The 24,517-nt window shown below is 43.7% G+C and overlaps 1 protein-coding gene across 1 annotated transcript in view; it reads right to left on the bottom strand.

Moving 5' to 3' along the window:
- Positions 1 to 24,186, bottom strand: part of SORD (sorbitol dehydrogenase) — a 37,818-nt gene extending 13,632 nt beyond the window's left edge. The window contains exons 1-7 of the mRNA XM_074965954.1: positions 23,973 to 24,186; positions 17,673 to 17,706; positions 14,818 to 14,982; positions 12,448 to 12,607; positions 7,218 to 7,336; positions 6,651 to 6,716; positions 2,636 to 2,811 (exon numbers count right to left, since the gene is read on the bottom strand). Coding sequence (XP_074822055.1) covers positions 2,636 to 2,811; positions 6,651 to 6,716; positions 7,218 to 7,336; positions 12,448 to 12,607; positions 14,818 to 14,982; positions 17,673 to 17,706; positions 23,973 to 24,035 — 783 coding nt within the window. The 5' untranslated portion in view covers positions 24,036 to 24,186. The remainder of the gene's footprint in view (positions 1 to 2,635; positions 2,812 to 6,650; positions 6,717 to 7,217; positions 7,337 to 12,447; positions 12,608 to 14,817; positions 14,983 to 17,672; positions 17,707 to 23,972) is intronic.
- Between the last annotated feature and the right edge of the window lie 331 nt (positions 24,187 to 24,517).

Below are 24,517 nucleotides of genomic sequence, written 5' to 3'. Positions count from 1 at the left end.
ACGTTGTATATTCTGGATTTTTTTCTTCAACAGCAAACATATAATATTTTAACAAAACAAGCATATGAATTTGTGAATGTAGTTAAACATTAAGTTTTTTAAAATCAGGTTTGTTTTTGTTAACTAAAATAGTTAAATGAAATATATTTTTTAAAAAAAACCCAAAATTAAATCGACTACGTCAGCCAGGTCAACATGAGAAACTTAAAATATTGGCTTCTGCAGCTAACTCTGTCCTCTTCACCTTAGTTTTCCTGTTTGTTCATAATCTGGAAAAGAAAAACAAACTTTCCTGCTTTTTCAGGTCCCAAATGATTTCTCAATTTGGAATAAATTAGTCCAAAGGAAGAAAATATTCTTTCTATGCCAACAGAAGAAGCTACTGCTGTTAAAAGTGAGATTATCACTTCAACAGTCCCTGAATCCAAGTGCTTAAGTGACTTCCACCAGTTCACTGGTGTGACTTTCTTTAAAACATCATCAGCAAACTTTCTTGAATGGTTCACCCTTAGCTCTGAAGTTTATTATAGTTGGTATTATGGAGGGATGATTGCTGGATGTCCGTGTCATAGCCAACTCCTCCTCTTCAGCAGTTAAGGTTTGACCCTGATACTGAGTATTGAGAATATTTGCAAGAAAATGAGCTGGAGACAGTGCTTGTCCCATTTGTTTTTTTAATGCTTGTAATTTAACTCTGTCATCTTTTTAAGATCTCTCTCAGTTCCATTTCAAATTTCAGCAGCATCAGCAATAAAACAGCTGTTTCCCTGCATTTTGTTCAAGGCTACAGAAATAGGCTTCAGGGTACTCAGCATGTGTTCAACATTTCTCTTAAGCCCAACGTTGAGCACTTTGGCTGTGACAGTGCCATCTATTTTTTCATGATTTTGTTCACAAACTGTCATCAGTTTAGGCCAGTTCTTGATATAGTGCTCAAAACAGTCCACTCCTGAGTTCCATCGAACGCCTTGGGGGAGAGTTAGCTTGGTTCCTCCCACTTTTTTCAGAGCAGCTGCTGGAAAGTGGTTGTTACAGAAGTATTTTGCAATTTCAACAACATTAGCCTTTATTTCTGGAACACTGAAGTCTTTGGCTAGGTGGTGCATCAAATGAGCACTGCAACCATATGTTATTAGCTTGGGACTCTCTTCACTCTCTTCTAACTAATTTCTTCTCATCTTGGATACATTTGCAGCATTGTCTGTGACCAAGCTGCGTACTAGACACTTGAATTTTTTTTCACAGTTTGTTATAGCTTTTACTGCTACTTCTTGTAAGTATTCTGCTGTGTGTGCATTTCCTGATGTATTAATTGTTTCTGTAAGGAAGACATTCCCTTCTTCTGTTGTCACACAAGCACATACAACAGGATCATTGTGGACACTGCTCCACCCATCAAGACTCAGGTTAACAATTTTACCCTCTAGACCTTTTGCACACTGCTCAATTTCTCTTTCATACATTTTATCCAGCAATTTGCCTGCGGCATCTGCTCTGTTGGGTGGACTGTATCCTGGTCTTAATGACTGAACCATGTTAATGAAGTGTGGGTTCTCAATCGTACAGAAAGAAGAGTTTGTTGCATAAACAAACGGGGCAATTTTTTAATCAATTACCTCTTTTTGTAATGTGCTGGTTCTTATTACAAACTTATCTCTAGTTGTTTCTGGATGATGGAGATTTTTTTTTCCTTTTTTGCTACAGGTGATATACTGTGGTTATGTGACATACATGATGTGACTGAAACAAGGAACACGGGGGGTTGGATGGGGCAGGAGTCCCGGGGAGCGGGGGTGGGCAACAACCCCCTCGTGGGGTGAGGAGGGAACCGTTTGTTAAGATTTTGGCAGCTCATCACTGGATATGGTAGATCTCAAATCAATGAAGGTTACACTCAGAAAGACCTCTAGACTTCTGGAATATGCTGCTCAAACAGTTTCACTTTTGTTTCTATGCCTGTCCCTCCCTTCTCACATTTATTTCCAGACTTCTTCTCCTTGTCCAGATCTATTCCACCCCCAACAATCTTCTATTCATTTAACTTTTTGAAACTTTGCACTTTTAGAGAGAGGTAAGGGATTGACTCCGTGTACACAAATTTGCAGAGCGACAACAGGGTTGAGATCTGTTATTTCACACCTCTATATATTATTTATTTATTTAAAAACATTTTTGCTGTTAACAAGCATGTTATCTCTAGAGACACAAATCCACAGTTTAAGAACTGCAAAACTAAGCATCTCTGATGGTATCTTCTAGACTGAGCACTGAGTCCCTTTGGGTAGATAGAAAGATTAACCTAAATAATCTATACAGAAGCCCCTGGAACCCCATAAGATTGGGTCTCTAATCGGTGAACTATTGGAACTCATTTACAAAATTTTTCTTAAACATTACATGAATATATTGTCTCATGCTATAGAATTAGAATTTATAATCCCTCTACCATGATGAGATATCTTTGAGCTATAATGTATCTTAATTAAAACTATCTTTAGAGAGGATTTTCCTCAAAAAGCATTTTATAAAAAAAATCCAATTTAAATTTAAAAAATCCGATTTTTTTATTTTATTTTTTTTAAAATCATTGATTTTTATCCACCCTGGATCTTAGATAGGGGAAGGAGGAACTCACGTAAATGCCAGTTTGGATGCTGGCCTCTGCCCCGGAGCACTCCACGGTTATGTCAGGCATACAGTTAAGCAAATCTTGCACCATGCAGGCCATGTCCTTTGGGGTCTCTTTCTTTATCTGAATGGTGGAATCTGCCCCAATCTCTTTGGCTTTTTCCAGGCGGGAGGCAGATAAATCTGGGGAAGGAAGAAATAAATCACAGAACTGCAGCTGGCTGACAAACGTCGTGCAAGAAAAGATGTCACACAGAGAGGCCCTGCAGCAAGCATGCCCAGTGGGGCATGGACACATTGCACGCACACAATGCAGGCACATTGGGTGGAAAAGTCTGGTTCAGAACTCCCCCAGCCTGATGGCGCACGGATCGGGTAGGAGATCAGCTCTCCTCTCTGGGCTGGTGGGGAAAGACGTGTGACAAGCAACTTAAAGGCACAAGAGATGCCAATGGGACTCTGGCCACAGATAAAGTTGCCTCTTTCAAAGATGCTGAGGTCTTAATACTCTAAAGCCCACAGACAAGTCATTCTGACCAGGGCATGTAGCAAAGGTGCAGCTGCAGGCACCTGACAACAATGGGGTTCTCTACAGATGTAACATTATCCCCATGGTTATTCATGATTTGTACCGAATTAGCAGACTGCCTAGAAGCCCTGGCCCCTCTGTGCTGGGTGCTGTACAACTATGGATAAAAGAGGGGGTCCTTGCCCCAAAGAGCTTAAAATCAACCTGTGAGACAAGAGACAGTTGGTGGAGAGGGTAAGCAGATGGGAGAAAATGTAAGAACATAAGAAAGGCCATACTGGGTAAGATCAAAGGTCCATCTAGCCCAGTATCCTGTCCTCTGACAGTGGCCAATGCCAGGTGCCCCAGAGGGAATAAACAGAACAGGTAATCATCAAGTGATCCATTCCCTGTCACCCATTCTCAGCTTCTGGCAAACAGAGGCTAGGGATACCATCTCTGCTCATCCTGGCTAATAGCCATCGATGGACCTATCCTCCATGAATTTATCTAGATTTTTTTTAACCCCTTTATAGTCTTGGGCTTCACAACATCCTCCGGCAAGGAGTTCCACAGATTGACTGGGCGTTGTGTCATGAAATACTTCCTTTTGTGTGTTTTAAACTGGCTGCCTATTAATTTCATTTGATGACTCCTAGTTCGTGTGTTATGAGAAGGAGTAAATAACACTTCCTTATTTACATAAGGAGCACAAAGTAACAGCGAGAAAATTATGAAGAAGCGTAATACGCAGTGATCACAGTCTACCAGCTGCCTAACCATAACTTGACTTGCTAGTGAATTCAATACCATCACTTTGGCAGCAAATGCATGGAGACCAGAGCATTGCTAGGAGCCTGGCATTAAGGCATATTGGAATTCTTCTTAACCTGAGGGGGTCTATCCCTTTGAGGCCAGCACACTGTAACATGGTTGAGAAACAGGTGGTGGGGAGGGAAGTCCACAGAACTGTTAGGAAAGTTTCCAAATCTCTTCTAAGGGTTTCCTTTAGCTTCGTGTTCTCTGGGTCTTTGGGGAAGAAATCCGCTCTGAAAAGGTGGACAGTATCCATGCATGGCTGCCAGATGCAGGACAGTGGTGAAACCTTTTTGTTCCCGTGTGTAATAAATCATTGCGGGCTATTTGCTAAGGTGCAGATGACCGTGGACATCCTCTCTGCACATGAAGTCAGGCAGCCAAGCCTGGGGGGAGGAAAGGAGGGAATCCCTCTTCCTGATTTTGCTGTGACACCAGTTTCATGGTTGGATTCCAAAGATCCACCTACGAGGATGTGGAAAGGAAATCGGGGAGAGGCCACCTGTATCCCCTAGATTGCCTCCTCCTCTTTTTTAGCATTATTTTTATTGGGCTATTGCACAGTTGCTGAAGAATAAGTTTGCTCTTTTCAGCCCTTTGAAAGGGGAGGTGTACCTCCCCATCAAGGAGAGGACAGGCCTGGGGGATATCCCCATCAAAATCCTTGGCCTCATCCGAAGAGCAGGAGAGCTGGGGAAAGGCTCTGAAGCAGAGGGACAATGACCCATTTAATAACCAGGGCAGGATCTGGCAGCACTTAGAGGTCCATTCCTTATTGATGGGGAGCAGCTAGGAGACTTGCCTCCATAGTAAGCCTGGGTGTCTGGCTCCCTCCACCTGCAAGTACCAGTCATAAGAACGGCCATACTGGGTCAGACCTATGACCCATTTACTCCAGTATCCTGTCTTCCAATAGTGGTCAGCGCCAGATGCTTAAGAGGGAATGAACAGAACAGGGCAATTATTGATTGATCCATCCCCAGTCATCCAGCTGCAGCTTCTGGCAGTCTGCTAGGGACACCCAGGCTAGGGACACCCAGAGTGTAGGGTTGAATTCCTGACCAAACTGGCTAACAGACACTGATGGACCTATCCTCCATGAACTCATCTAATTATTTTTTGGACCCAGATATATTTTTGGCATTCACAACAACCCCTGGCAATGAGTTCAACAGGTTGACTGTGCATTGTTTGAAGAAGCACTTCCTTTTGTTTGTTTTAAACCTGCTATTCATCTCATTGTGTGAGCCTTGATTCTTGTGTTACGTGAAGGGGTAAATAACAATTCCTTAGTCACTTTCTCCGCACCAGTCATGATTGTATAGACCTCTGTCATACTCCCCCTTAGCCGTCTCTTTTCCAAGCCAAACAGTCCCAGTCTTTTTCATCTCCCCTCATACAGAAGCCGTTCCATACTCCTAGTCATTTTTGTTACCTTCTCTGTACTTTTTCCAATTCTTATACATCTTTTTTGAGATGGGGCAAGCAGAACTGCATTGCGTGGGTCTGCGTCATTTATTCTACCTCTCAGCTATTTATGTCCTGCTATAGACGCAATAGGCAAATATCTCCACAAACAGATCAATTTGAAATGTGCTGTGCAGATAAAGAGTTTTATAGGCAAATATTTTACAAGTATAAGTAAAATAAAATATTTCTCTGGGAAGTGCAGTAAAACATGTCTAGGCAAATAATGGGTTGGAGAGGCGTTCCTCTTAGCGCCAACATGGAAAATATTTTCCTGAAGGCAGCCAGCCTCCTAAAGTTCAAAGAAGGGTAATCTCGCTCCTTGCCACATATAATACGGGAAACATTTGAACAAGGCTGCCCCATAGTGGGCATTTCTGAGCCTCTTGCTGTCTGAGTAACAGCATCTGTGACGCAGGTGGCTTGGGGAGGACCAAATGTCACGGACAATTACAGAGGCCTCGGCGATAGCTTCACAATCTGAAGGAACTCAGTGGATGACTAATCAAAATTTGTCACACTACGCACAAATTTTATTTCTATAGCACCTCAAGGGTGCCAAAGCACTCTGTAAATTATATAGAGAGCAAACAGCGCATCCCCCAAACACAGTCACCTCTGGAGGGCAGGGGAATGCAGCAGCTGATCAGCAGAGCACAGCAAAATAATATAATAATTCAGATCAGAAAGAATACGATACCAAATGAAATGCAGGAGGATTTAGAGAGGAGAATGCAATTACCTGGCTTGGAATTTGGCACAAACTCCAAGGTTAGCACCACTACTCTTGAAGAATGTGTCTTTAATGAGCAGGTGGAACATCAGTTTTATGCCTCAGTCTGAAGACTGAAACAATAATTGCAATGCTGATGAACATCCATACTCCTAGTTGTGAAGGGTGCAGTTGTATCCTCCTAGTAGTTTCCATTTGGGGGCTCTGGCCTGGGGAACTTTTCAGTAAACCTGTGCTAATTAAGCACAGTCCTATTTATATCTCCCTTTACCGGTCATTAAGATGCAGAAAGAAAAACTGGACAAAGAACAGGTCTGCTAAAGACACCTACATACATACACCAGGTGATGATCTTCACATAGGTACCTAGCATAGCTTTGTCTTACCACCAGGCACTTCTGCTGCTAATTTGTACAGTGACCTGCCACACAGAAAGAGCAGCCTTTTTTGGATATGTGAGAATGAGGCAGCATTTTAAGGGTTAAAAGAAGATCTTACCAGTGATTACTACCTGGGCGGCACCCATCATCTTGGCAACGAGCAAGCAAACTAGCCCAATGGGTCCTTGAGCAATAGGGAAGGAAAATAAGATGTCAGAATACAGGAAAATCATGATCACTGTGAAGTGAGTGTAAAGCTCACTGCGTTGGGGGTATAGCAGTGCTCCACGGAGGACTGGTACTGGGATTACGGCAGATGTCATGATCCGCTGCAGTGCATTGAGAATGGCAGCGGGCATGACTGTTATTGTTCCAGGTTTGGAGCTGGCAGTGAGGAGAATACTGCCAGATTCCTAGGTATCTTGCTACCACCCAAACTGCCGGTTTAGCCACAACACGCACTTCAAATCCATTTTGGAGCAGGGCTGGCCAAAATGTGGCCAAGGAGTGCACTGCTGCCCCAGGCCACCCTCAGCCTCAATACAGAGATGCGGGCCATGGAGACCGAGTTGTCAGCACACAGTGCTCCATCCTGAACCTAGAAACCAGGCTGGTCACTCTATTGTGTTTCTCTGTGACAGAGCACTCACGACAGGTGGGAAGTACAAGGCGGGTTATTCCATACCAGCCCCACAGATTAAGACTTTGGATCCCAGAGTGACTCCGCCTCTTCGGCAGGCATGGATTCCCACAGAAAGAGGTTCAATGAGGGCCCCTTCTTCAAAGGTGACGTTATCTGGAAGCCTGCAAGAACCAGAGACACAAGCAACCGCCACAATAGGGGCTTTTAATGGTGGTGGGGTGAAGCTAACCACATCTGCAAAGGTTAGTGTCCAAACTGTGCTGGCAAAATGCCCTTATAATTGGAATAAAACACACACCTGTGCACTGCATAAGAGGCTACTATGCAGCGAAGTACCCATCAGCCTCTACAATCTCTCTTTCGGCAGGCACAATTTAGGCACCCACCCTAGAAAACATGATGCTTGGTGTTTGCTGCAATGAGTCGTGAGGATGTTCAGCAATGTGCTGTGGGGATGAGGTCTGCCCTGCCTTTGTGGATGGGTATAGGGAAGAAGGCTTCTGCACCTTCAACTTCTATCATTGTTCTTTTCCTGGAGGAGAGGGGGAATGTGCTGCAGATCATCCACTCTTCAGGTTAATAAGGGAAGTGTTCCCTAAGTGACTCCTGTCAGACTCATGAAATGCTATAGCTTGCAGAGCTGGCCACTTCATCTCACAAAGCAAAGCAAAGGGACATATGATCAGACATCCCCTTATTCACTACCCCATCATACCCTATTGCTGGCCACTGACATGTGGGAAGTGTTTCAACCAGTGGGTTGGCTTGAGATTCATAAAAATATTTGGTATATACAAAGAGTTTAACATTTGGTAACTAGGTCCTAGCACTCACTCTCCCAAGAAGAATCGAAGGCACTGACTCTCCATAGTCAGCGGAGTAACTAACACCTGGTCCAAAGAGGGAGTCAAATGCCCCCAAACCACAGTGGTAGTGTCTTGTATGCAGTTGGAACAGGAGTAAATGATGACAAAAGGCACATGGCCAGAGGGAGACAAACCCAATGATTCTGCTATAAGACAGATACTTCTGAGCTGCTGCAAGAGAGATGAGCCCCAGCCCCCTGCTGCTCAATGCAGCCATCCAGAAAATCAGTAGGCAAACCGAACCTCTCACAAAACAGGCACTGGAAACTGTATTTGAAAGGAAAGTGTTCCATAAAATGGGGTAGTGGAGGACAGAGACAGCTGACAAGGCCTCTCCTTTGAGACAGCAGAGGGGCAGCCCGAAGTCAGAGGGCCAGATTCTGATCTCAACTGGGTCAGCGTAAAGCCAGAGAAACTGCTGACTCCCACAGCAGCTCTGTAAATCAGGGCACTTTTACTTAGGAGACCTAAATATAGATTCTGAGGGGTAATTCTGGGCACCTAAGCTTGAAAGTTTTAGCCAAAGTATCTTTCATTCAGGTACGAATGAAAGTTCCCTTCCCCTGCAAGAGGAGAGCTGCCCCATGAATCAAAACAGTGACTTTCCAGGAAACACTGACATCAAATAAAAGGAAATTCTCCTAACAGAGCAGAAATACTGTCACAATCAGCTACACTCATCTGACAGTGAAGAATAGGCCCCAAACAGCACGGTCTAGTCCTAGCCACCACGGTGTCTCCAAAAGCTGTTTAGGACCCCAGTTTGAAGAAGCCCTCCTCTGCCAGACAGCAGCAGTGCACTCTAGTGGACAGAGTCAGGAGGAGGGACAAACCTTTTCAGATTAATTGTATTTCATATTCCAATGCTGACATTTCATTAGGTACCAAATACAAACCCAGATGAGAAACGGCCTGTTTGTTTGTAAACAGGAAAATGTCTAGTTTATCGCAGGAGAGATTTCTGAAGAAAATCAATAAACCTGTGTGTGATGTTATTGACAGGAACTGTGACTGTATAGATCATTGTTGCAACCAAGGTCCTATAGTTGCACCAAATCTTGTACAAAGGAGGTCAAGTAAGGTGCCTATGGAAAGGTTGTAATTTGCTGGTCATGATTATGCTGTCTGTATCTGTGTATCATTTTTGTATTTGAAGTTATGAATATTGGCTATGTACTTGTATCTCAATGTGTTTTATTCTAAGTAACCTCAGTGAAGCATTTGGTCAGCTTCTTGAGAAAGGACTATTCTCAGTAAGTGCCCAATCAAGAAATACTTAACTGATAATGGACTTTGGGAGACAACAATCCACATCTAAGCTTTCCTGGGAACATTCAAACTAACATGTAAACAATGGCATTGGCCTGCAAAAAGCTGAATCATTCATGGACATGTGACTTGCCCAGCTGGCTACAAACTCCATCTTGTTGCTGTGATTTTGTACAGAAGAACAAAGGAGTTTCCGCCCACAAGAGAGAGAATATAAAAGGCCCTGGAAGCCTCTCCATTTTGTCTTCAGCTGGCTCAAGAGATGGCCTCTCCTCCCCAAAGAGTTGCCTGAAAGAAACTGGGACAAAGGACTGTAACTACGGGGGTGTGAGTGATTGCTGGACCCAGGACATAAACCACAACATTGGTCTGAAAAGGATTGGGTCCAGACTAGGAAGGAGTCTAGTCAGTGAAAGAAGCTTATTGGGACATCTCTGAGGGTGAGATTTACCTGTATTCAGTTTCATACTATATTAGGCTTAGACTTGCATGTTTTGTTTTATTTTGCTTGGTAACTTACTTTGTTCTGTCTGTTATTACTTGGAACCACTTAAATCCTACTTTTTATACTTAGTAAAATACCGTTTTGCTTATTAATTAACCCAGAGTAAGTAATTAATACCTGGGGGAGCAAACAGCTGTGCATATCTCTCTATCAGTGTTATAGAGGGCAGACAACTTACGAGTTTATCCTGTACAAGCTTTATACAGAATAAAACGGATTTATTTGGGGTTTGGATCCCATTGGGAGCTGGGTGTCTGAGTGCTAGGGACAGGAGCACTTGCTAAGCCATTTTCAGTTAAGTCTGCAGCTTTGGGGGTGTGGGTCTGTGTTGCAGCAGATTAGCATAACTGGCTCAACAAGGCAGAGTTCTGAAGTCCCAACCTGGCAGGGAAGACGGGCTCAGAGGTAGCCTCAGCACGTAAGGTGACAGTCCCAACGGGGTCTCTGTGACCGAACCCATCACACTGTGCTAAAGCAGACTACACTCTATTGCTTTATGGACCTAATCCTGCAGGATCCTTGAGCAACTGATTTTTGGGGGAATTTTGCCTGAGTAAGGATTTGGGTCTCTGATAAAACTACCCCAGGGCTTTATCAGTGCAATCACTGGTGCTATGCTGCATACTGAAGTGATACTTTGTGGGCCGGGTTTCAGAACAGAAACAGGCCAGGACTGTGCACAAGGGTGTACATGTCAGTAATTTGTCTGAGCAGTTACTAGTGGGGGAGGGAGTTCACTAATCTATCTTTTTAAGGATTCTATATTGCTGCTCATTACCAGGGTATTTAATCAACTCCCAGGAAAATGTGATTGATGAAACAAGGTCCCTAGTGGCCTTCCTGGAGTCTTCAGCCCTTTCCAGGGGGAGCTGTGCTTAGGGTATGGAGTGATGATAGTGACACATGAAGAACTACCTAGTTATTATACCTCTGTGGAGAGTTAGCACCACATGGGTATCTGTGTGCCTGCTGCCAGGGTGACAACCAGTTACATGTGTACACACACAATCAGTCCATCATCCAGTCTCACATTTTGAAAACCAAGCCCATAACTTCTAGGTGAATGATTCTGGCTCACCTGCCATGAGCCATGTAGTTACATTAATAAATGCTTTCAAAGTGCCTGGATATACTCACATGGAAGGTGCTAATGAAAGGCAAAGTGTGATTTTTATTATAACCTGAAAAAAGGAACCAAGCCAGATACTAGTCCCCTCCCTGCGCAGAGCAGGGTATTGAGAGTCTGTTGGGGCTCTGTCGCTGGTCCACAGGGTGAATGTGTGCTTCAATTAATCCATTTAAAAAGAGGGATCATCATACTTAGCTACCTTGCAAAGAAGCTTCATTCATTAATGTTTGCAAAATGCTCCAAGGCCCTCTAGTAAGAGCACAAAGTCCTGTCACTATGAGACAATGATCCCAATGCAGAAGGTCCATTTTTGACAACCCAGCAAACATCAGGGATGCTACTTCTAGAGCATGCACAGGCACAAATGGAAGAAGAATGTTAGTCCCTAGCGTTAGTGAATTTCTGGATTTACAGACTTGTTCTTTCTTCAGTGTACATGGAACTCCGTGTTCCACACAAGCCTCCAAACGGGTGCAAACTCCATAGATTAAATATCTACATGGCACTGCCAACAGAGTATTTCGATGGGGTGGATATGCTGGACCCAGTTCATCCCTGGCATGACTCTACTGAAGTCAGAGCAGTTATGCAGGGATGAATTTGGGCTGCTAGGTTTTCTAATGCTCCAATTCAGCAAAGTACTTCAGCACATTCTTAACATTAAGCTTGTGCTTAAGTCCCAGTGCAATCAAGCAATATGGATGCTCATATGCTTAAATGTTTTGCTGAATCGGAGCCCAAATGAGTTTCTCTGACAACCAGCATGTGACCTTTGGCACCAGTGGGGTCAAAATTGTCTTCAGTGTTGCACGAAGGCTGGATTAGCGGGGGTACTGGCAGCCTGGGACAATCAGAACCAGTCTAGGTCTTCTCAGTTAATAACTGAGCAAATCATATTGCAGGTTTAGCAGTTCTTGCAGTGCTTTCTACAGGGCAGCAAGGGGCTGGCTCTCCTTGACGAATGAGGGAAAGCCCTTCCTGGAGTTTCCAACAGCAGAACCCAAAAAAACATCAGGCCTTACCTTGCCTTGTAGAAATGAGAGCAAAAAGAGAGAGGGTTTAAGAAAAGGACACCCTTTGGGGTTAAAGCAGTGATAAAGTCATAGGAAATCTGCAGGAGAGAAAGGTCTAACTAGTTCCTGTCATAAAGTTCTCAGATACCACGGTCAAGAGTGGAGATAAAAACAAAGACAAACAAACAAATAAATAAATAATCCCTAGCTCTTCTACAGTACTTAGCATCTGTAGCTCTCAAAGTGCATTACACAGAAGGTCAGTATAAAGGAGATCAGATTAAGGTCTAGATCACATTCCCAAACACTTCGCAACCAGGCCTCTGAACCCTACCTATGCCAGGGGCATCTAGGGAAATAACAAAAAGCGCTTCATGTAACTAGATTACTATCCCCATTGTGCAGATGGCTGAGGGAGAGAGGGAGGAACAATATGGCTAACCCCACACAGGGAGTAGTTATTTGTAGGCAGGGGGCGTGTGTGACTGACTTGTAGCAAAAGCTGGCATTGTGTGCATAATATCGGCACAGGTTTCCATCATCGGGAGGTGTCGCACAGAAGAAGATAGTCGGAGACAGGTTGTAGCGTCCGATTTTGCAGAATTCATCGATGTCTCGCGGAGCACCAGGCTCAATGGCCACTCGATCGCCTGAGTGAGTGAAAGGAGGGTGGGGTGAGACAAGGAGTGTGTGGGCACAGCAGCATGTGGAGATCTGAATGATCAAGAGGGATGCCAAGGAAGGGAGAGATCTACCCTGTTCTGTAAACACCCACTGAAAGACAAAGACTTCCTTTGATACACTTCAATCTCTTTCCCTAATGCCATGCTACGGAGGACTCATCACCCAGCCCCAGGGACCCAGCCATACACAGTGTTCAGCATTACAGAAGAAAATATAATATGCAAGAGGCAGACAAACACTAAGAGGATGCAGGCTCAGTCACATGCAGAGCTACCTACATCTTCCCCTCCGTCTAATCACTGTAAATTGGCTGATTTCCTATTCCCATCAAAAAGCCAGCATTTGTCACGGAGTACCACTGAGTGGTATCTGAGATCTCCTGCAATTAGGAACTAAACGGAAACACCATGCAGGATCTGTTGGCAAACATTGGATTTTAATGGCAATCACTGTACTTGCTCTCCAGACTGACAGTTATGATGGGGAGGGAGGCTGAGCTTCTGGTAAAGACCTGGAAGTGCATGTAGGAGTCAGGAGATCAGACTCCAAAATCCAAAGAGCACAAAATCCCCTTTCCCCCATGTGGGAGAGCTCCACATTGCCTGATCAATCCTTGGACAGCTCAGGGTGGAAAAAGGGCAGTTGTTCACCTGCTCCACAGTCAGGTTTTCTGGAGCTCCACAAGGGAGTATAAGAGACTCATAAAACATCCAAAATGCTTCCAGCCCTTTTCACTCAGCACCAGAAATCTAATCACTGGGCAAATCCCTCAGTGAGGCTGTGGTCATCTCTCTAGCTCAGGGGTCCCGCTCAGGATGTCCAGGCAGATGGTCATTACTATTGTTTATTAATTGCAGAGCATTCAGCACTGCACAGAACACAAGAGAAAGATTTAGTCCCTGCCCCACAGATCTAATTCTGGGGCCAAACTCTGCTCTGAGTTACACCTATTTAAATCTGGAGTCACTCTACTGAAGCCAACAGTCACCCCAGATTTATCATGATGTAAATGAGAAATAATGTACCACGTTTCTTACTAGGCCAGCACCTAAACATCAATGCCAGGTGTCCCCAACTTCTGGAGCACGTACACACAGCAAAAGGAAGTTACAATATTGAGTTAACTGGCTTAATAAAAGGGCTCACTAGCAGCAAGAGTGACTCACATGCATGGTCTACAAAGGCTTTATGTTCTTGCTTGGATTGCATGTTCAATACGCGTCCATTAAATACACAACAGGATATATGCAATATTCAGATCATATCAGCACTCTTCAAAAGGTCAAACCAAGTGATTCCTAAGAAGTGCCATGAAGTCAGCTGTCCAAAGCGAGTGATGGATGGCAGTGAGCCTTGTCATTTGTGAGGAGACAGTGTTGGCCAATTCACAACAGATCTCAATCTGTCCAATGTACTGTGCAGTAAAGCAGGGACAGGAGACAAAACCCAAGAGGAGCTCCTTTTATTGTAACATCTTACTCTAGGTTTGATTTTAAATAAAAGAGAGCCAGACTTGGCTTGAAAGGGCTGGTGGTTAGTTAGGAGGATTTGTGCAAGGGGTGAGGAGGGCAGTGAACAAACAGATAAGGACAACAGCTGTATTTTAGGTAGATATAGGTGCAAACCATAACACTGGGACCCAGCTCTGGCTCCTGAACCCCGAGTCCGGTGGTACTGGGATTTGAACACCAGTTTTAACCCAATATAAAGGCAGAGTCATTTATGAAATTCAAATCCAAGTTAAGATTTTCATCTAAAGCCCTTATCTGGCCCCCATTATCATAGTACCCCAGCATCTCACAATCTTTAACGTACTAACCTTCCCAACACCCCTGTGAGATAGGTGGGTGCTATTATCCCCACTTTATAAAAGGGGAACGGAGGCAGAAGGAGATTAAGTGACTTGCCCAAGGTTGCCCAAGAAGCCTAGCATAGCAGGGGACTGAGCCCAGGAGTGCTGAGTTCCAGGCTAGCACTCACACCACTGGACCATCTTCCTCCTCTTTTTATCACTTCCAAACTGAAGGCTTTGGCTCAGCCTTCTCTGGTTTGCAGGATTCCTAATGTTTCATCAATGCACATTTAATATTTCCTAGCAGGCCAGCCTCTCAACCTCATCACAACAGAGAAAGTACATATCAGGCAACCGTCCACAAGATTCAAGGAAACTGCTCACCTGGCTTCAGATGGGTTACTGATGACCCCACTTTGATGATGGTTCCCGATGCCTCATGCCCTAGCACCATGGGCTTCTTTACAATAAAGTCCCCAATTCTACCGTTCTGCCAGTAGTGGACATCAGATCCACAGATCCCAACCGAATGCATCCTCAGCAGCACCTCTGGCAAAGAAAGAAAGAGTCATAAACCAGAGACCAACTGCATGAAAGACCTCTGAGGCAAGGTGAGGCATCTGCTTGGCAAAGGCTTTAAAGATGACAAGGAACTTTCCTACAGAGAGGAGAAAAGGAGTACTTGTGGCACCTTAGAGACTAACCAATTTATTTGAGCACAAGCTTTCGTGAGCTACAGCTCACTTCATCGCATGCATACTGTGGAAAATACAGAAGATGTTTTTATACACACAGTATGCATCCGATGAAGTGAGCTGTAGCTCACGAAAGCTTAAGCTCAAATAAATTGGTTAGTCTCTAAGGTGCCACAAGTAGTCCTTTTCTTTTTGCGAATACAGACTAACACAGCTGTTACTGTTTCCTACAGAGGAACACTAAAGGGGGCCTATATCCTTTTTTGCCTCTTTATATGTACAGGAGGCCTGGAAAGGAGCTCAGTTCTTTCAATAAAATGTTTTTTCCCCCTACTTGTTTTTCATTAGAAAGCTGCAACATGTTAAGTCTTTGATTCCCTTTTATGTTGGAGGACTCCTGGGCTGACTCAGGATATGGACTGAGCGCTTTGCTTGCAAGGGTTTGAATTAAAGCTGTGTTAGGAAAAATCAGAATTTAAACAATCTGAATAAAAATTCCTTCCCCTATCAATTAATCAAATTTCATTTCCCTGGCATTTGTGATATCACAGGAATTGCCAAACCAAATCAGACCCATGATCTATCAAGTGTATCTCTGATATGCAGCCAACCCCTTGACGCTTAAGAGGAAGGTGTCAGAAAACCTGCAGCAGGAAGTAATGTGATAATCTGTTTTTAGGGAAACCTTAACAGTGAGAGGTTGGCTTTAGCCCTGAAGCAGGGCTTCCAAAACTCATTTATTTTTATACTCCACAATTCTATCAGCTCTCTAGTTACCCACAGAATCTTCTAGCACACACACACATGCTGAACTTCTAATGTAAAAAATAAACAGAACCCCCTTGCCACAGAACCTTTAAGGAAAATAAACCACAACAACTTTCAGACTTTCTTTATATACCATTAAAAAGGCATAAAACAGCACAAGCCTGATTTCTTTTAAATCTTAGCAGGTCACCCTTAAGAACTGTGCTGCTAAACCTTTCCTTTGCCTCTCTTACAATTCTGCAGTCCCTCAATGTCACTCCAAGTAACATTTTCAGTCACAATTCTGCTCTCTCTTGGGAGTCACTGTTGCTCAGGGTTACGTGGTGATTTGTAGAGCTTAATTTAGAATAATCATGACAAGGAAACATTTTCTTCAATAATTTGTAGAAAAAAGTTAAATATTTTGGCAGTGTTTTTATTAAACATAGGAAAAAAAACTACTAGGGTAGGATTGTGAAAAGCACTCAGCATTGGCTTAACTCTCCTCCCAGTGCAGTAAACGGCATCTTTACCACTGATTTCAATGAGAACAGAATTAGGCCAATGCTGAGACGCTTTTGAAAATCTCATTCTAATGTTTATAACTAGAAAAGACACTAGTGAACAATCCTGCACTAGCCCAGGGGTGGACTAGACAGGTTTCAATAGGTTTTCCATCTTCTTCCTCCCTCTATTTCTTTACCTTCCTAATCCGTTCACATCATTTACTAACATGTTTCATAAAAGTTACACATTTGCAATTACATCCTATAGGACAGTCGACATTTATGAGATACTTACTGAAATCTGAACACTCTAGATAAGGACCTAAAACTTCCAAGAGCTTAAAATAAAAGACATCTCTTGTAAATGAAGGTAAATGTAATCTAAGAGGAGAGCTCTAGTCTGGGTGCCAAATGAGACCTTTGATTAAATATGATTCACAGGACTTCGACCTACTTGACTAATATTCAGATAGAATGGGGTACTATGCATTTGAACGCAGCAATAAAGCACATACACTTCAGGGTTAGGGTAATAGACAAATAATCAGATTATCAAAAGGAAACTATGTTTAGTGTTTCTGATCACATGATAAGTAGCCTGAGTCATCAAAATCCCAATGTAATTTCCATTTTACAAGGTTGTTATCTGAATGAGGCCAGAATGGAGTTTCTAGCTATTTTTTTCTTCTCTAGTTTCTATGGGCCCAATCCTGAGAAGTGCAGATCGTTTCCAACTCCCATCAAAGTCAATGCTCAGCACCCCTTTTTGATATCGTTCTCTTTCAGGGGAAGGTAATATGAAGCACACAAACACTGCTGGTTATTCAGATGTTATTAAAATGACCTAGTCTCTCGCCCAACTTTATTTACACCTTCTTCCTTCCCAGTGCAAGTCCCATCCACTTACACTTCAGCAGAGTGGATTCAGGTAGGTCTAAAGGAAGAAAACTAATTTTCCAAATCTTATGCATCATTTCTCAATAGGACCCTCAGGACTGTGTCTTTCATAAATTGTTATTGTTCCCAGATCTTGTTAACCGAAAACATGGGGAGAGGGATTTAGCTAACTCCACATACATTTCAGATTTCACCACCATCCCCTCTCAGATGGATGCAAGATTTGACCTGCTCCACCTACATGCTCCTTTTTTGGACAATGTTATATATTATCATAGACGCTATAGTTGATTTACAGGGGGAGATCAGTGAAGGGCAAATAGAAAATTTAGGAAGAAATTACACTCAAAGAAAACCACAAGGTAGAAGGCAGGCAGTCACTCTAGAGACCTACCATTGGGACCTGGTTCTGGGACCGGGCGATTTTCCTATAGGGAAACAAACAAAAAGCATTCAGTTTGCATGAAAATTTGGGGCTGCTTTCTGAGAAATCCCTAGAATTTTCTCCAGTATATAAGTAATTACAGTAATAGGATCACGTCTTATATACCAAACTTCCCTAGAATGGAACAGGACTTGTGGTTTCAGTTGAGCAACTTACCCCATGATTCAAAAAACTCATCTTCTGAAACCAGAGTGGCTTTTGAACCAGATATTCACAGTAAACCAACAACTTTTAAAGACCGTCAGGATTAAATGTCCCTTTCTAAATGCCTATTCTCACGCCCTTCTCTTGTAATGCTATTATTGCTGAAATAGCTGTCCCTTGAGATTGTTATATGAATGAGGCATTATAAAACTTGAATCATTGACCAATCACGGGGAAAACACAACAAAAATTCCATGTGGCTGAGGACAAAAACACCATCTTTTCCCCCACAAGTGGAACTAATGGGAGCACGAAAGAAGCAGGATACAGTGGCTATTTAACAGTGTGGAGCCTGAGGATCCCAGGAAAATGAGCATTACACAGCTACTTTGTCATATATAGAAGGGCTCAGCTACAACCCTGGGTCACTTTTCACACCAATAAAAGGTAACCTATATGTTTGCAGGACTTTTACCTCTTCTCTCTATATTTACATACTTACCTGGTTCCCAAATGTTGTGGTATCTGAGCTCCTCCCAAGTATTCAAAGAAAAAAGAATAAGTCCTTAAGATTTCACTACACAAGGAGGTTAAACAAAATGCCCAAGTACAAAAATAAACACGGTGCTTTCAAACCCCTATAACTGACTCTGTTCACAGGATTGGGAAGCTAGTGTATAATGGGGAGAAAAAGTGGATTTCTGAGTTCTCGGTAGATTTGCTGCAAAGTTTCTTCTTAACTTTAAAAATGAAAGTGGGGTGGTTGCCATTGTATTTTCAAGTTGACTGGAACCAGCCCAACTCCCAGATGAAAGACTCCCATTGACTGCAATGGAAACTGAATTGGTCCTTCACTGGGACTAGCATAAGAGCTGTATAATCTGTTTGCTTAGAAGTTATTTCATTATCAAAGGCATACATTGTGTCCTACACCCAGTTACTCCCAGGCATTGGACCTTTGAACGCAGATATTCTTTCCTAAAAGAATTTCCAATTTAGAAACTCCATAAACACTAAACTCAATATTTGACATCACTATCACAGTAGGAAAGCAAAGTTTAAGTGAAGAGAATTGTGTTGTGTTTGGTTTGATTTCACCTCACTATGTTTATTTTTTGCTGTACCTTTCTCCAAAGATGATTTAAATGTTTAGTCAATAAGCAAATATTACTTTGGATTGAAGAAGTGGATGGTCTTGTTATGATTGTCCACAAAGCATCAGCTCCAACAGTCATGTACAGATTACCACAACAGGGCACCAGAAACACCAGATTTACCACCCATTTTAGGGAAATATTGTAGTATCTCTGATATCTCTGTGAGGCAAATGCTGACTTTTTAGTGGAGCCACTGCACTGCACTTCAATATAGATTCTCAATCCCAGCAGTGCTTTTGAACCCACCCTGCTGTCTTTGCTTTCCTTGACTCTTTAGTAGTGTAGGGCATAAAGCTTGGGGAAGCATGAGATTTGATTAGTGTGATTTAATGACTGTAAAGTCAAATAAACATGGTGGGCCTGATGCTCATTTACACCGAGATCCCTCAACACAGTCAGAGTGATTTAAAAGTGAATAAGTGTAAATGTGAATCAGGTCCAGTGTGCGAGGGGACAGAGAAGTGGGTGGGGCGGGGTTATGGTTGGTATTGCACCTGTCCAATACAAAATCATTGACTCCATAAACATTTCCAATCTCACAGTGAAGAAGCTACTGTCTCATACTTGCACAAATCATGAGTAACCACACATTGCAGGAAAAACACTACAGCATGCAAAGAATTGCTCGAAGAATTTCATTGTCACATGGCGTAATGAAACTTCTGCCTCTCACTTTTCAGTGGTTTCTTTGTAATTCCCAAGACTTCTGCAAATTCTGTTTCTGTGCCTGCTGCTGGGGAACAGAATCACCGTATATCCCTCAGAGATGTGTTCCTATCTCCCAGACCATTAAAAGCTGCCACACTTCCAGGTTTTCACACCCTTTCAGGATGGAAGACAAAATTTTCTTTCTGGAAGGCATTTGATTCAGCCTCCGAAGACTCTCTCCTTGGACTGAAGGTGCTTGGAATGGCTGAGACAGTCATTGATGAGATCATAAATGCCCTGGAGGCATTCATATGTCAAGTTTACTATTTGAGATCAACATTACAACATTTGCAGAGCTACATTGGTGGCTGTTTTCCAAGGATCAGACAAATGGAGAAAAATTGCCACGAAGGGGTGCATTTTTTACCTGCTATCGAGAACATAAACTCATCAAGCAAAGGAATGGCTCCAGTATTACTGAGCACATCCCAAACTACCCTCTCCTTTCAAGCATGAATGGGTTTTTCCAGTTACGCATGAAATACAATGCATTCTTAAATCAATCCTAATCAAATGGTCATGTGCAAAAGCCAGATGCTCACCACCATGCAAATGGTTGGCCAGCAGCCTGCCTTGTATGGTGATGTGTGAGTGTGGTGCAGGGGAGGATCAGTATGACAATGTGTCTAGCAGAGTGGTGCCCTAGACAGAAAAGACACTGATGATGACCTTAATGAATAATTTTTTTCAATCCTATATGTCAAGACTAACTTCCATAGGATTACCAAAAATCTGTGTCTTTTTTTATGCAAGCAATGCATCCTTGTGTTACAGTGTAATTTAAAAAAAATTGATTTTTAAACATTTTTTTGAATATATATCTTCATAAGTGTTCTAGGTTTGTCATGTTTGGTACCATTGTGTTTGGGGGAAAAAGGGCTTTCAAATGAAACCCAACTGAATCCTTTTCCGACAACCCTGCATTATCAAAATTTCCACCAACCAGAGGACCTGAAGCTGGGAGCCAGGGGACGGGGCAGTGAGTCCTCCCTGCTACACTGCACAACGTGACAACACTGAAATTATGATTCTGTCAGATTTTTATGAATTAAATGATGCCTCACTTACCTTTCTATCACTAACTTGCCCATGGAATTGGATTTTACTACATCAGTGTTCCCAGACTAAAATGCTTGCCTGCCTGTGCATATCTCACAAGCATTGCACTGGCATTCATTGTTAAAATAAGCAGTAAATGATCAACACTGCATATGGACAGTATGTGGCCAAATTCTGCCTGTTGATATTAATGAAGCTCAACGGGGTATGCATCTGGGCACAACCTGCTCTATGTAATTTTTAGTGCCCAGAACTTTATTTCTGACCCAGATTTCTTCAGTCCAAGGCACTTTGTCCCATTCAGGACACAGCCAAAGTGAATCAGAAGTTTTTAAAGAAAGCCTTTTTTGAGTTATTCACATGCACAGAAAGCATCTAACAAACGTGTGAACTGGTGAAACACAATTTTTACAACCTCAGCTATTTTTTTTTAAAAAGTTGTGTGTGAAAATAGGAGTTTGCAATATGTAGAAAAGATAATGAAGCTCACAATACTGAAAGTGGAGTATCTAAGAGCATCCTAAAAAACATGCACCCATTTGTTCACTAGGGAGCTCAAAGAAGAACGAAGAGCATGGCCATGGGCCTGGAAAAACTCTCATATGGAGAAAGACTGAAGAGATTGGGACTGTTACCTCAGAGAGGAGACAAATAAGAGGGGACATGATAATGATTGTGATAGAGGGGATTTTCAATTAAATTAAAAACCGGCAAATGTAAAATTGATAAAAGCATGTAAATACTATACAAATACAACATATAAATATTATTTATTTGTATTACCATAGCAACTAGGAGCCCCAGTTGTGGATCAGGACCCCATTGTGCAAGAGATTGTACAAAGAAAGAAAAAATAGACTCTGGAACTCACTGCCACAGGAAGTCATTAAAGTCAAGAATGTATTGAGATTCAAAAAGCGATTGGACATTTATATGAATAATAAGAATATCCACTTATTACAGTTAATGCTAACAAATATTTAGAAAGGAATATTAAACCTTTTTAGGTTTCAGGGCTTAAGCCAATCTCTAACTATTAGAAATCATGAGGTGATCCAAAGTGGGCACCTCCTCTGCCTTTGTCAGAGTCAGGATACTGGACTAGATGGACCTTGGGTGTAATCTAGTACTGCAATTCCTATGTTTCTATTTAGAAAACTGTACATTATATGTGTATGAGATGCACATTATTATAAGTGTTGCTTTTTAATACTGTTTTGGCAGATGTTACCGCTATCTCAAATATGGCTGTGAGCCACACATTGTATATAACACTGCTCACTTTGTTTGAGCTGCACAGGAGCAATAAAAATAAACTGAGCCACAACAGGTGACCAAAGTCTGTATTTAATATCAAGCACCTGCCAGATCAAAACTATTTTCTGTGACTAAGCTCACAATGAGCTTATCAAAGTTCATTAAGACACAGGCCTTGATTTTCAGAAGTGGCCTCTTTATTTGACATCTTCCAAATTTGCAAATGCAAATACCTGTACACACAACAGATGTCTATTTACCTGACTGCAGCCAGAAAGTTCGATTCCAAATTGAAGCACTTATGAAAATCAGGCCCATAGTGTGCAAGTTTAACACAATGCAATTCCTCATTGGGTCATTTTTGGCACTCTGTCATTCCAACCTGTTAGCTATGTTCAATGTACACCATGAAATGTTGTTTATCTTTTCTCTTGTGTCCCAGCAGCACCTTCTGGTGCAGGAATATGTACTGAACTGTATGGCTTCCAAAGCCCTCCCCACCACACACCATCAAATGCAATACAAACAGGATGTTAGCAATGTTCTTCTTTCCCAGAACCTGTATGACAGGGATGCCCACACTTTGCCAGCGGAGGCTCATGCTAGCAATTTGCTGGATCATGAGGACTGTGCAGAATCTGGGTAAAACAGAGAAGACTGCAGGGTTAGTTTGTCACTCTGCAGTCTAGTGTGGTGAAACTTCTCCAGCGTCATTTCCCTGCCATCTCTTCTCCAATCTCTTGCCCTCCTTTGGGAGTGCCCCTACCCTGCCAAATAGAGCTTCAGCAGTGCCAACCCCTGTCTCCCCAGCTAACCCACTGAGCCCTACGATCCTCACTCCCGCCAAACTCAGGGGCAAAAGGAGCTTCCATTCCACTCCTGGCCTGGGAGGGCCCTGAGTCCTCTGACTTCTGAGGAGGTACAAAACAGCCTTGTCAAGGACCAGAAAGATTTCAAACCTTCCTCCATTTAATTCTAGTAGGTCATTTGATATTGTGTCACGTGAATTCACTGTGTATATTAATGCCAACTGGCCTGGACAGGAATAGTCATGTGCATTGAAAACAGGTTGAAGGACAGTAACAACAGGCAATAATTAATAGCAATGGACATAGCTGGAGTAGATCTGGGTTAGGCTGAATCTTATTAAACAGCATCATCAATGAGCTGACACCTCATTAGGTGAAATATGCAGAAACCCTGAAGAAAGCAATATGAACAATCGGGGAGCTGGAGGAAAAATAAAAAGAGTTAACTGCTTAGCTAAGCAATGACTGGGAAGAGGGGTAAGGGAGACATGCTAAGAGTATGCTGACATTTGAGGGAAAGGAATTATTTAGTGTGCCACAGGGGGGTCTAAGTAGGAAGAATGGGACAAAATTAACTAAAGATGAATTTAAGCCAAATACCAGAAGCTTCTTGCCAGAAAGATGTATTAGATGTGAAAACATTTCCATAGGTAAGAGTTGGGAGCCTCACCACGTGGAACATAGAAATCCAGACTGGCAAAAACCCAGAAATGCCCTCTAGGGAATAACCCTGCCCTGGCCCCGAGAGGATGGACTGGGGATATCCAATTTTAGGTTTTACACCTGAAACGTCTATGATCCAGGCAGTGCCCTGGGCTGCCTGAACCGGGGGCTGCAAACTCACACAAACTCCCTGAACCCCAGAGCTGTGATCCCCCCACAAATCCCCTGAAGCCCAAAGGCTCCCCTGAACCCCAAGGGGTGGAATACCCCCAAGAGCTGTAACCCCCCGCACAATCCCCTGAACCCCAAGAGCTGTGACCCCCCCCACAATCCCTTGACCCTTGAGGGCTGTGATCCCCCAAAATCCCCTCAGGGCTGTGACCTCGCCCGAGGGCTGGGACCCCCTCCCCCAGCCGCCTCTCGCGGCGCAGGGCGGGGCGGGGCGGCCGTACCAGGCGCAGGTCCCCGGCGCGATGCACCACCACCGACAGGTTCTCGGCGCCTTGCTCCGCCATCCTCCCTGAGCCAGCCGGGCCGGGGCCGCTCGCCGCGCTTCCGCCCTCAGCAACGGCCGCTCCCCGCGCGCAGGTGCACAAGCCGCCCGGCGGCCCAGGGTCCGGGGGGTGAGCGACAGTCGGCGCCTCGGCCGCTGTGCGCTGCAGCCGCGGCACGAGGGACTTTAGCTGGGTCCAAGGGCCGGCGGCTGGCAGGACCCGGTGGGGGGTGGGGAGCGGCCGGGTCTCATAGTCCAAACCGCAGGCAGCCTGGCGGGAGTCAGCACTGCCGGGGGCGGGGGGGGCACGAGAGAGGACCCCTGCCCCGCCCCCAGGGAGCCGCGCAAGGCCAGAGGGTGACACAGCCGTTGAAGGGGGGCGGGGCAGGCCTGGGGGTGGCTGGGACCCAGCGCAGGGCCTCGAAGGGCGGGCAGGCCTGGGGCCTCTTGGGGAGAGGGCAGCTAGTCAAGCTTCTCTTCCTTGTACCACAGTGTGACATACCC

This window comes from Natator depressus, chromosome 10 (genome assembly GCF_965152275.1).
Source record: "Natator depressus isolate rNatDep1 chromosome 10, rNatDep2.hap1, whole genome shotgun sequence".
In the NCBI taxonomy this organism is placed as follows: Eukaryota; Metazoa; Chordata; order Testudines; family Cheloniidae; genus Natator; species Natator depressus.
The sequence above is the reverse complement of the archived record's forward strand: the minus strand, read 5'-3'. Positions and strand labels throughout refer to the sequence as shown.